The following is a 13,564-nucleotide window of genomic DNA, read 5'->3' on the forward strand; positions in this document are numbered from 1 at the left end:
TGCTTTTGTTCCCTTGTAATACCATGATCTTAAAATGACAAGGAAGATGTTAGAAAGATACTGATATTATACTTGTCTGTCTTCTAAGTGTGCTTAGTGAGGAAAGCTTAGAGTTACAGTGCAGTCTAAAGTCTAAGTGGTTGGGAAGACTGAACCCTTGTATTACCAATATTTTAAAATATTCTTTCTAGGGATGATGTGGAAAAGGCTAAGTCATCAGGAGATTGGAAAGCTGTACATGATTTTTATTCTACAACATTTGATTCTTTCCTGGAGATAAATGCTGCATTTAAGGTAGAAAATAATTCATAATACTATTTAGTACTTACAGTTCTTTGTATCTTCAAAGTGTTTACAAAAACATCAGTTAAAGGCTTGCAGCTGGTTACTTGTTTTGTCATGATCTCACCTGCCTTTGGTCAACAATCTGTTATTGCATTGATTTATTGATTCCAGTTTAAGCAACTATATTTCAAGTGTATGTGGAACTTCAAAATGCCAGTACGTAGTTCTTTTTGTGACACTATGACTGCGTAGGTACTTTCTACACAAACTACAGTTTAAAAACGTGCAAGCTAATGTAGCTAATACAGAGACCCAGGCAAATCCGGAAACAGAAGTTCCCTGTCCCTAAAAAAATGTGTGATATGGGCTCAAGTAGTATAGCTGTTCTTGTGTTGGGATGGCATACTCAGTTTTCCTTGGGAAAGATCATATTTTTGTGTGAAAACTTTCTGAATTCATGCTAAATTAATATTTCCTGCCTATTACAGAGCAAACTGTGCTCATGATATTTAATATGAACCTAGATAAAATAACCTGTGACTTTTAGTTACTTACATATTGATTGCTTATGATTTTGTTGCTCTTGTCTGATGATGATGGACAACAAAGATGGAAGATGAAAATTTGATGTAATTCATTATTTGAAACTCTCTTACATTTTTAAAATAGCACAACAACGTAATGGAGTTACAAGGATAACAACAGTGTGTACGATTACTGTTGTTTAGCTTCATCTTTCACATATTAATAAAAGCAACTTAGATTCTTATGTTTCGATAAGGAAAATAAATAGTTGTACCTGTATGTGTTTTGTTTACACTTGCTGTTAAACTTTTTTTTTTTTCAAAGATAGCTAAAATATTCAAAACATTTCAAAACCAAAATGCTTCCTGTATTATCTAACTTACAGAAAGATACCAATCCTCCATTTAATACCATTGAGGACTCTGGAATCAATGCAAAATTTGTGAATGTTGTCTATGATGCCTTATTAAATACTGTAAGTAGAAGAAAAGAATTCATGTTTTAAAACATTGTAACAATTATTTCAGCAAAGGAATATGCTAAAAAGCAATTTATACCAAAAGTTTTTCTCAGATAGGCATGATTTCTGAAGAATCTCTCAAAACATACTTAAAATGGTCCCATGAGAATTGCCATAGAATGATGAAAACTGCTCTAGTAAAAGAGGAGGAAATTTTTGCTACTAGTAATGCACAGTTTGTGCTGTGGTAGATCTCAAAGACCACTTGCAAGATATGACTGTGATGGGACACTGTATGGTGGGAAGTAAGGAAAATGGGACGATGGGGGTAGCAAAAAGTAGGTACTATGCCTAGTAAACAAAGGACAGGAGTAATTTAGAAGTTGTATTTACAGTTTTTAAGTTGTTTAAAGCGTTGAAAGCCACTGTTAGCACAACTCCAGGCCTCAGCTAATAGTCTGCAAGGAAAGATACTTAGGAGGTCAGCATCATAACGCAAAGATTTCTTAGCTGGCTTGAATCATGAGCAAAGCAAACTTGCGTGTTTGTACAATATCTTGTATAGAGTATGTATAATTACATCCGATACAATTTTCTTCTCCTTTTTTCATAGCCTCAAGATGTTCAGAAATCAGTCCTAAAAGGAATAATTAATGGTCTGCTACAAGAATGGAAAGGGTAATTATAACTAATGTTTGCATTAGTGCTGTGCCAGCACTTAGAACTGATATATGTTTTGTCTTTATTGTTTTAGCCAAAGAAAGAAAATGTTCTGATACAACTTACTTGACTCATAAGAACATGTCTCCTTTTGGCAGGCAAATCTGCTGAAATGTATTCTGAACTGTGTAAGCTGACATTGAACCTCTGAGAGGCAGACCCACACCCAGCCTTAGATCCCCCCACAAAATCTCAGCTGCTTGTTGCCAGGGCAATCTTTCGGGCATCTGAACTGCGAGGTGAATTAAGGAATTTATCTAGAGTAAATCATATTCTCCCTGCCCACAGCCCAACAGCAAGTAGGATGTTTTAACCTAGATAATTCCTTGATCAGAAGTTTACTTCACAGTACCGTTCATCTGTGGCAACAGCATAGAAAGGGCAGTGCAGGATGCAGAAGGGGATAACCCAAAGGCAGGAGGTTTGGAGATGACATTTAGCAAGAAGTAATAGAAGTAAGAATGCATAGTTTGATTCACAAAAAGATAGAGCAAGAGACAGTGCCTTGTTGGGACTCACCTGTGACAGGCCTTGGCTGTTGCTTTCTCCACCTTATACTACCTTTTCTGTGCTGTTGCTGCATGTGTATTTGTGGTTATGTAAAAGCTTTGAAGCAGATAAACAGCAAGAAGTACAGAGGCTGCAGTGGTAGAAGTGTATGGAGAATTCTGGCAGGCAATACCAAAAATGGGGCAAATAGACTCTTCTGTGGTGTCACCCGAGATAGACAGCAGCATGGACTTCCCTCTTTGGAACACCTCTTACTCTTCAATTCTGACTTTGTTTTTTCCTTCTCTCTTGTGTTACACCACAAAAGACAGATGCTAAAATAGCCTACTGCCTTTAGAGAGTAGTCAGAATCTTTAAGTGTCCTTTTCAGTTTCTGAGAGCAGTGAAGATCTTTAAATTTGGTATTCTATATGTATTGGCGAAGCAAAGTTAAATCATAGGGTGCATGATTTCATTACTCTTAATATGCCTTTATGATGTATACATGTATACTTTATGATGATATATTAGTTTTGCTTATTATTTCATTCATTCATAGACCACGAACAAAAGATGATCTTAGAGCATACTGTATACTTTTACAGGTAAGAAAATACAGTATTTTTATTTAAGTATATGTCTGCTTAACTTATAATCTATAAACCAGTATACTATGCAAACAAGATACTTTGTATAGCTGCAATACTTCACATTTAATTTCCCGTTATAAGAACGTATTAAATTATGGGGGAAGTGTAGGGTATGCATGATGGGAATGGGAGCTTAATGGAAGGTAGTTGATGGGGAAAGGTTGCATAGATTAAAACTAAGAACTAACAGACGTGTAATTGTTTCCTATCATTTTGTGGGTTGAAAGAACAAATGTTTTACCAGCTTATTTGTTCTTATTTCTTCCTTATTCCCAGATTTGCTTTATTGGTATGCTGTAACTCTGATCTTTCCAGAAAGTTTCAGTATATGCACTTTTTGATATTGCTGTAACTTTCTTCAGTGTTGCATTTTATCTGGTAGACTCTCTCCAGTCTATCTGACTGGCTACATTGTCTGATTTCTGTCTGTGTTAACCTATTACCTTTGCTGCTATAGTTGATTTGCATTTATAGCAAATTTCCCCTTTAAATTTTGCCAGTGTAGATAACACCTCTCCATACAAGGAGAGGTTTTTGCTGTTATTTGAGAAGATTGGATGGAAATTTAGGTTTTTGAGGCAATAGTTTTCTTGTCTGGGGTGGTATACTAGCTGTGAATTATAAGGAATATATCCTGCTGAAAAGTGGGAATGTGTGAACTCATATGTAAGAGGGAAAATAAGTTTGGATTGATGTGCAGGGAGACAGAAGCTATGAGAATCTTTATTACTGAGATGGAAAGCACATCACTCAGAGGAGTGTAATTTATGTGCTACACAGTAAATGATAATCCAGAAAAAATACTGAGTACTGTCTTTATTACCTGCGGGCTTTCTTTTGAAACAAAAAACCCCATACTTTTACAATATAGAAGTTATGTATTTTTTTATTTGAGTAGAAGTTGCAATTCTTTTTTTTTTTCATAGTTTTACCACTGTCACAGCAATTTTGTAAATTCCTTTCCTGCGTAATTGTATTGGCAACAAGCATAAGAAAAAAATCCTAATGACTTTTTTCCATTTATGCAGTTTATTAACCTAACACATTTTTTTAATCTTTTTCAGAATCCTCAATTTAGTAACACTTCTACTTATGTCATCTATGCTCACTTGCTAAGACAGATAGCAGCCTTAACAGAAGCTGACCATCATTTCCTAGTGCACTGGTCTAAAAAGTAAAAAAAATAAAAAAATAAAACTAAAAATTCCATTTTTAGGATTACAATTGTTACTGTGTTTCCATTGATGTTGACTGTTTTATAAATTATATGAAAGTTAATTTAATTGACTAAAGAGATTGTTTTTGTTGTTTTCAAAGTACATTTGGAGATAGTCCACTAAGTGATACTGATTTATAGATGCAAACTGTATATAATGTATAAAAATGAATATCTTTATGCAAAAAAGCCTTAATTGCAAAATAACTTATGTATGTAAATTTTTTAGATACATGTTTAAACAGTATTATTAATACAAACATCTTTATGATCTTTGTTTAAATAAACATTTATCTTGCATAATTTGCAAAAGATACTGTAACTTTACTCTATTGTATAAAAACCACAAATGAAAAAGAGTCCCTACTTTGTAGTGTAATAGAGGTGTGAGAGAGTGTAGTTAGGGCATTAGATTTTAATTAATTGAAATAACTCTAAGAGCACCTCACTAATAAGGTCGTATGGCTATAACTGCCCAAAGAGCGGCTTTTATGTTGGTATGCATGTTACCTTCCTTATAATGACTGTACAAAAAGTTCAGTCTGGGGTAAAAAAAAAAAAGTTTGAATGGCCATATTCACAATTATCTTATCTCCTAGGGAATCTGTTAATAAAGGATTTTCTTCTCTGCAAGGATAGAAATTATATTTCCCTCCCCCACCTTGTAATATGTCTAGATTTGCTTAAAATCGTGGTAATATATGATTTCATTTGAATCAGTGTTTACAAATAAGGTTTAGCCTCTTGGTTAAGGATGCAATAGGCGTATTGATGGTTTTATTCTTAAAACATGTATTAGAAATCTAAACCATTAAAATAGGAGAGCTCTTTAGGAAAGGATGCATTAATGTTTCTACACATATGTGTTTTGTTGTGATATTATGGAAGTTGTACAGCACATAATTTAAAATGTGCTCTTGTCACGGGTGTATGAAGTACTTTCCACTCTTTATTCAATAGGACAAAGTATCTCAAAACAAAAAATTCAGGATTCCTCAGTATTCAGATTGTGGAGTGAAATAGCTAAGGATTTTTGTTTTCTTTTTGTTTACTAAAAGTCAAGAACAAGTAATGATTCTATTGCATTTTTTTTTTTTTTATATCACAGATACCAAAAAGCATAGTTAGGCGTGCACTGAAGAGCATTGCTGTGTGCCAATATTTAAAAGCATGCTTCTTCAAAATTCATATTTAGAATTTTGTTTTTATGTATAGGGCAAAAGCATGTTTTTTAAAAAATAACATTGAAATCTGATAATATAAACTCTAGTGTGGACAGTGATCACATGAGAGTAACTGCAGCATGTTTGTTTTAGGATTTCACAGAGGAGGTTCAAGCAGCTGGTGGACAGGTTACTGCAATTTATTTCTTTACGCCTCTTTCCTGCAAAACCTGAAGAGTTTCCACCTATGGTGAAATGTACCTGGTGGATTCCATCAGCAACCAAAGTCCTGGCTTTATTTAGTAGGTATTTTTCTTGAACTGTGTATGCATATGTATGTGTATTTATATATATGTACATTTGTGTGTGTATTATACACATGGGTCGGGGGGGGGGATAGTTCTCCTCTTCTGGGAGAGACTGACAATGATGGTGGCACAGTATGAACTACAATAAAATGCTGAAAAGTAGTAAGCAACAAAAAACATCTTTTATTGGCAAGTCTTCATACTTGCTTTCCAGTAGAGGATAATTGCTATGCATCATTTTCCTGTAACAACAACTGAAGATCGTTCAAACAAAAACCCACAGAAGTAACCAATGGTTAAGGTTTCCCTTAGATTTATAAAAGAAACTGTTTTAAATGTGTAATTACCAGGATTTCTTCTGTACCTGGCTTACCTCCCACAGAGGTATTTCGCATCTAAGAGAAGGTAGGCAGTGCATATGCCTCTTGAGTCCAGAACTACAGCTTAAAGTAAATCCCTGTCCAGTTCAACATAGAGCACAGCAAATTGAACCATTGCAAATGCAAACCTCTTTGACTCATGCCCAATAGCTTAATGATTAGAACATTTACTATTGAAATGGGAGGCTTAAGGTCAGTCCCCTTTTCTTGAGGGGTAAAAACCCTTTCTCCTTTCTAGGAGAAAACCACCAAGGGAGAATTAAGATTGGAATAAGGATGTTTTCATTTCACTGTCAACTTAATACTTTTATTTAAAAGCATTCTATACAGCCCTGCCTGTCCAGAGCAACATTTTAGTCACATAAGCTCAACTGTATCTAAAACCAAGACATGTGTTGTCTAGTCATCTGTGAAAGAGTTGCTAATTCCTTAATTCTCGGAAAAGGGATATTTAGTAATTCAAAATACACTACTTTGATCAAAATTAAATTACATTTAAGTGCAAATAGAGAAAACTTATTAGCTATTTGACGTTATGTGAATATTACATAATGACATAGGCAGCTTAAATGTGAATTGATTTTCTTCACTTGGTCAAGTACTTAATTTTTGTGCTGGTGAATCTAGATGGTATAGTAGTTACCTGAGGAAATAGGTGTGCCTTTGCATACTGTGTTTTGTGCCCCTCCCTCTCCATCCCTTTTGCAAACAGGCATCCAACTCAAACAGTCATTATCAAAAAGATAATTGTTAACTGGAAAGCATGTAGATGTTATATGCATAGTTATATTTGAAATTAAATGAAGGTGTTTAAGAAATCCATCTATCAAACTGCTTTTTCATTGATTTTAGCAGAACATTGCATTCTTTATCCATGAAACCTTAACTTAGTGTATATCATTAAGTGGGCTAGAGTCAAATGGAGGTTCTCTTATCGTAAATGGGCTGAACTAGGGGTTTACTATTTCCTACAGCAATTAATACGATGTCATATGGTGTTATGTTATAGCTGTAATTCTAGTTGTAGCTAAAACTGAGACAAAGTTATTAGTAGCTGATTTGGCTTAAAGTTTCTGAGGTCACTGGTGCTCAGGATACCTAGAAAACAGATGTGCTGAATCCAGGCAGTATTTTAAGACTTTTGTGGGTTTTTTGTAGATGCTGCAAATAGTCTGGTCAGTCCTCCTCTTATTTCATATACGGATTTCTATAATTCTACACTTGATCATATTGATCTTATGGAAGAATATCATAACTGGCAATGTTATGGAAATTCTCACAGGTAAGAGGAATAACTGGTTGTTTCTTGTTAAGTAGTATTTCAAAGCAGTGTATCTACACTGTGTATATCTGTCATATATAGTGTATATATAGTGTGTGTATATATGGTATACATACCCTTTATGTGGGTATATATAGCCACATTAAATACTGTATTTTATTGGAAAAACATAGGATAGCTACTACTTGCTACACTTGCTACTGCATGGATGCGAGATTGACTGTAATAAACCTCATTCTTCCTTTGCAAACTGGAGAAAAGATGTAAAATATAGATGATAATAATACGAGTGTTTTATTTATTGGCATAGACTTCTAATTGTGTTTTATTACAAACATATTTTAACCTCCAATATATTCATAGAAAGTGGTGTTATGTGCATACTTCCCACTTGATGATGAAAATGTATCTAATTACCTGTATATATGTGGCTCCGATCATATTTGTTCCAGTGAAATCAATTGTACTATTTCTGTTACATGAAAATAAACACAGAAGTTAAATCTTTACAGACTCAAAGCTTGCAAAGGTATTTCTCTTCTTGTGAGAGTCAGCTAGCAGTATGATTTAGAAACATCTAAAGAAACAGGCATTTCATCTTTCTGCTAAAGTTTAAAATCTTATTAACGTTTTCTTAATTAAAATGTTATTTTGTATAGCTGTATTTTTCAGCATATCAGTATGTATCACTCAGTCTTTACAGCTTGAATCACAAGATCAATTAAAATTTCCCCATATTTCAAGACTTTTCAGTTAGCTAATTTAAGACATCAGCAATCCAAATGTAGCTTTTTGTTTATTGCATGTGCAATTTTCCTTGCCTTTAGCAGCAGTTGAGGAAAACTTGGAGAGTGTAATTTGCTCCACCAAAGCAGGTATTTTAGGTTAGGCTTCTGTCTGATACCTGATATTCTACTTGGGAAGGAACTAAAAACAAACAAACAAACAAAAAAAAATCCAAACAAAACCAAAAAACCCACCAAAACCCATGACATATGATAGCAATAAATGTATAGTAGGCTTTGCATAGTCTCAGTCAAAGCATTGGAATCTGAGTACTGCTGAGCTTCAAATTGTCTTTTTTGTTTTTTGGTTTTTTTTCATTGGCACCATCTGGCTGTTTTGGCACCTACATCATTCAAACTTATAAGAGAGCTGTGAGATTTCCACCTGTTCCAGTTCTTTTCACTTAGCTGGGACACTGGGAATTCAATATATATCAAAACAAAGTTTGCTTGATACAATTTCTGGAGTAGCTGAAGTGCAGACTAGCTGTATTATTCTTAAAGTAAATTTAATTCTTTTACTTTGTGACAACCACACTTTCTTTCAATTTTACATCTTTTAACTCTGTGTTGTTGCCCTTAAAAAAACCAAACGAACAACAACAACAAAAAAAATCCAACAAAAAATCACAATCAAGACTATATGCATAGAACTAAGAAGGCCAAGTAGGAGCAAGTCCTGGTTTACCTTCCATGTGAAATATTTTGAAATACATAATTCTTTGAAGTAAGTCAACACTCCTTGGCAAAACATTTTGGATTAGGATTTCCAGGAGACCAAGTGAGAATATTTTTCCTCATTTTCCTTTCTTTCCTAGAGACATTAGAATCCAGAGCTTCTCACAGGCAGGATTAGGATTCAGGGTGCACATGCAGTCTGGATTGAAGATACACACATAGAGTCTGAAGGTCTGGGTATTTCATTATGAACTGCTAGGTGATGCGTGAGCTAAATCAACAAAAAACTTAGCAAAATAACCAGTAACAAAAAAATCTTTTACCTTGATTATTTCTGAAGGTTTTCAAAATTATTTGTATTATTTTATTGCAGTGGAATGTGGCTGTGATCTGATATTTTAGAAGTCCTACACACTTGTAACCCCGGGTTAGATCTGAAGGACCTGTGGAAAATCAGTTCCTTTGAAAATCAATTCTGCAGCAAATAAGCCAAACCAGAAGTATTTCTACTGTGTACCTAAGAATGCTGCACTGAGCTGTTTTTCTTGTATTTAATAAAAAGATATTATCATTTTCTTTAATTCAGTGTAACCATTAAGTTTTAGTATTTAAAGCAGAAGATGACTGGTTTTTATTTGGTCTGTTGATAATGATAAACAATAAAAAGGAGCTTTATTGAGGGTAAGTATTATTACTAATTACAATTTCTAGTAGTATTTGCAAATAACTGAATTGAGTATCTATGTATACAACACAAAAAACCCAGCAGCTATTTGCAAATTACTGTCAGTGGAGGGAAGGTAACTACTGAATGATAATGCAAAGATTCATTCCTATATTCTTAAAAAGACAATAATATGCTAGGTGCTAAAAAGGAAATATTTTCTCTTCTTTTCTCTTACTGTTAGGTTTTCTTTCTGTCAATACCCATTTATTATTTCTATAGCAGCAAAAAAAGTTATTATTCAAAGGGACTCAGAACAACAGATGATAAGTATTGCACGGGTAAGTCATTTAGTGGTAAATGTTTGTGTCTCATCCATTGGTATTTTGTAAGTTTTTGTTAGATTGATATTACATACAGCCTTTCATCACAACTACTAGCATTTCAGACTACCCTGAAAAAGAACTTGAGCCATTTTACTTTTATTAGTCTACAAATGTCCATGCTGGATTCTCTCAATATTTTTTATTTTAATGTGCTTAGTTTCAGGATGCTTATAAATTCCAGTGTTGTGGAAAAAGAGTTACAGTAATTTTTACTTTTTTTTCTTTTTTGAGAAACCAGCGTAATGTGCTAGCATGTTAAATTAACAAGATAATTAAGGAAGAAAAATTCCATGAGAATTTTGGACTGTTTCCTATTTTATTCTGTGAAGATATGTTGTCATGGAAGACCAAAATGCAACTGTATGCTCACAAGTCACAGAAGAGGTACTGCTTCTGGGTGGCCTCTTCTGTTTTGAAAGAGGCATTGTCTGCCTCCCCCAGCGGTAATTTTCTTCAGGTGCTAGGTGATAACTGGTTTCCTCAGTGCTCAATGTGACAGCACCACCAGCTATCCATTCCTGTCTTGCTGGATGCGTCTTGTGAATAGCTAAGTAAAGCACAAGGCAGTCTCCAGAATCTTATGGGTATGTTTTTAACTATTTGGGGAGTTTAAAAGGTTGCTGCACAATTGCTGTCTTCTTGTTGAACTTACTGATAAGTTAGTTCGAATATGCTGTAAATGCTGTCTGCAGTAGAAAAGAAATTGCTCTCCATCTCTTAGAAGATATTGAAGCAGCTATCATATTAGGGTAATGTCTTTAATGCAAGACACTAAGGACTTTTTACATTTAACAAGTGTGGCACTTTGTTTTTTAAATAAAGATACTGCATGTATGATGTTTCTTTTTCATTCAACTAGCAAAGCCTTGTGGATAAAGTCTCTCGCAGACAGAAACCTGACATGAATATGTTGTTCCTAAATGTGAAAGTGAGGAGGACGCACCTTGTTAGTGATTCACTTGATGAGGTAACAAAAAATCTAATTAAATGGTGTGTTGCTGCAGAATAGCTATTGCACTTAGATTTCAGTTTGGTAAGTCATATTTAAATCTGTCTGCACTAAGAGATTGGGAATATAACTGTATAATACTAAATAAAAAGAACTGAAATACTGTCACAATAGCAGTGCTGCAGAATGGATTGGGTTAGACATTCTGAACTTTATTTTCTGCCCTCATACTGCTCCATAGCTAGGCCCATAATAAACATACATGTTCGCATGCCACGCGGTATGTATTTGTGTCTGCCATTTTTGTCTTAAGAATAGAGTGCATAATTATCAGGTTATGTAGAACTTGGTTCCATGATAGGAGCATGAATAGTAAGTGACTAATCACTAATGAGTTTGTTCTGTTCTAATTCTTGGAATACTTTTATTCTTTTCCTTCACTAACTTCTCCGTCCTATAAGAATTATTTTAGGCTTTCTTTTCTTAAGTTCTTATCTTGATTTTAACTAATTCATCACATCATTAAGTGTAACTTTTCCTTTTTTAGAAATGAAACAGATGTGTCCATTAAAGTAGGCAATTCTTCAGTATCCACTGAACCTTGCTAATTAACTTTATTTAATGAAATCTTGTTCCCTACTCTTTCTCAACACTAAAAACAGGCTGATGATGTTGAAAAATAAGTCCAAGTAGTGAAAACAAGACAAAACAAATTCTGATTACTCATGTTCAGAAAATATAAGTTTAAACTTTTTTTTTCCTAGATTAAAGCCTGTCCATTTCGGCCTTCTCTCCTAAGATAGAAGAAATATGAGTGGTAATACTGCTTTCTTTCAGGCATTGTAGGGGTTTTTTTACCACACTGAAATAACCAAGAGCAACTTCAAGAGTTCTGATAGCCAAAATATTCTCCTATTTATTTCTGATGTTTTCTTCTGCCCATCTCAGGGATGAGTAAGAATGTATAATATTATCCATATTCTCAAAAGTGTGGGAAATAGAAGGTAGAGGAAAGATGTGTTACTTGTATTTCAAATTTTAAAAAATTAATTTGCAAGGGAAAATCAATTCAGCTAATAGGTAGTTTGTATCAAATAATACAAATAGTTACAAAATTTGTGCAACAGGAATTTACTTGAGCAGCTAACAACATAGAAATTATTTTAGCACATGCATTTTCCTGACTGGTTTAAACACTTTCTCTGGACCTGGCTAGTAATTAATGATTTAAAGAAAAATTGTACAGGGACTTGATCTGACAGATCACTGCTGATTGTGAAAGGCTGTAATCTAATTCTTTGCAGGTCTTTTGCATACCTGGATGAAATGCTGTCTCTTAGGACAAAGGAATGAAAAGAGCTTGTTACCGTTATCTAAAAAAACAGTTTTACAAAACAGCTGATACTTGCTGGCAGGTATCTTATGCTGAACAGAACGGTGTCCAAATATTGAAAGTTTTAGCTACCTCCTTATTTCTAAATATCTCTAAAGGATATCTAATTCTTTTTTTTAATCTATCATTTTTTCCTGGCAGAATGAGGTAAAAATTATATAAGTCCAAAATATTTCAGACAGTCTCAGTTCATTGTATCTAGTAGCTTATTAAAAGTCTGTTTGCGTACCACCTAACTTCTTTTCAATCCTAGAGAGTGGCACCATATGCAAGGTGGTTGATGATGTCAAGTAGTCATGATTGTTTTGCTTCTGCAATTCAATCATTGTTTTAATGTAGTTTTGACCTATTAGTAGGAAATGAAGCAAATTACTAGTTTAAACAAAGCAAGAGTGGTAGAGACAGAGACGTGTTCTCTATGGCTAGAGGTAGCAAAAATATGTTAAATCTCCTTTTTCTTCTTCCCTACCTGTTTTGCAATAGCTAGCAAGGAAGAGGGCAGATCTGAAAAAGAAGTTGAAAGTCACATTTGTAGGGGAAGCTGGTCTTGATATGGGTGGCCTGACAAAAGAATGGTTTCTTCTTCTGATTCGCCAGATTTTTCACCCAGATTATGGTGAGTCCTCATAAATGTTCTTAAGTACAACATGAAAATTTGTTCATTTTAAATTATCAAAACAGTGATGCATAAGAATTCTTCATTAATCTAGTATTAGGCAGACCAGTTACTAACTGATGTAAAAACAAAAGCAGGCAAGTTAGAATTGTATATAGATGAGAAGAAGTTTTGGCATAGAGAAAGGTGGAAGAGAGTGGGAAGTACTTGAAGAGCTTTGAAGATACTGGCTCTTGACAAGGAGGTTCAAGCATTGCTGAAAAACTGAGATTTTATTTCAGTAGTATGGCAAAATTAGAGGGTCAACAAATCTCTGATAAATGGAAAGGTTTAGAATTAAAATCAGGATTCAGCTTATTAAGGCTTCAGTCATGCTAAAACTTGTTTCAGAAGCTGGAGGCTCAATGTTTATGGTTTGTTAGTATACCTAGGCTAGTAAGCATATTGGATATGAAGCAGGGGGATTCAAGACTAGCAGTAGATTTTCCTAGAAGTTCTTCCTCTGATATATCTGTGTTGTTACAGTGTTTCCATCTCTATCCAGAGACAGGATCTTGGAGTAGGACAAGGATAATTTATATCTGTTATAATTCAAATGGAATAGGGCCTTTGAAA

General features: G+C 34.2%; 1 protein-coding gene across 11 annotated transcripts in view; it reads left to right on the top strand.

Annotated features, from left to right (window-relative positions):
• Nucleotides 1-13,564, top strand: part of HECTD2 (HECT domain E3 ubiquitin protein ligase 2) — a 42,330-nt gene that overhangs the window by 14,670 nt on the left and 14,096 nt on the right. For 3 of the 11 annotated variants that reach the window (XR_008236931.1, XM_052799357.1, XM_052799356.1), the window contains exons 4-13: nt 192-294; nt 1,196-1,285; nt 1,884-1,948; nt 3,039-3,084; nt 4,194-4,303; nt 5,662-5,810; nt 7,355-7,478; nt 9,850-9,946; nt 10,851-10,958; nt 12,817-12,949. Coding sequence is in view for 6 of the 11 variants with exons in the window: in XM_052799357.1 (XP_052655317.1) it covers nt 192-294; nt 1,196-1,285; nt 1,884-1,948; nt 3,039-3,084; nt 4,194-4,303; nt 5,662-5,810; nt 7,355-7,478; nt 9,850-9,946; nt 10,851-10,958; nt 12,817-12,949 (1,025 nt within the window). In the remaining 5 variants the exon portion in view is untranslated. Of the gene's footprint in view, nt 1-191; nt 295-1,195; nt 1,286-1,883; nt 1,949-2,088; nt 2,230-3,038; nt 3,085-4,193; nt 4,304-5,661; nt 5,811-7,354; nt 7,479-9,314; nt 9,523-9,849; nt 9,947-10,850; nt 10,959-11,704; nt 12,356-12,816; nt 12,950-13,564 lie in introns of those variants that run through there. The other 8 variants (XR_008236933.1, XR_008236932.1, XR_008236934.1 and 5 more) reach the window with 7 other exon arrangements.

The sequence above is a fragment of the Harpia harpyja genome, chromosome 10, assembly GCF_026419915.1.
Source record: "Harpia harpyja isolate bHarHar1 chromosome 10, bHarHar1 primary haplotype, whole genome shotgun sequence".
NCBI lineage: Eukaryota > Metazoa > Chordata > Aves > Accipitriformes > Accipitridae > Harpia > Harpia harpyja.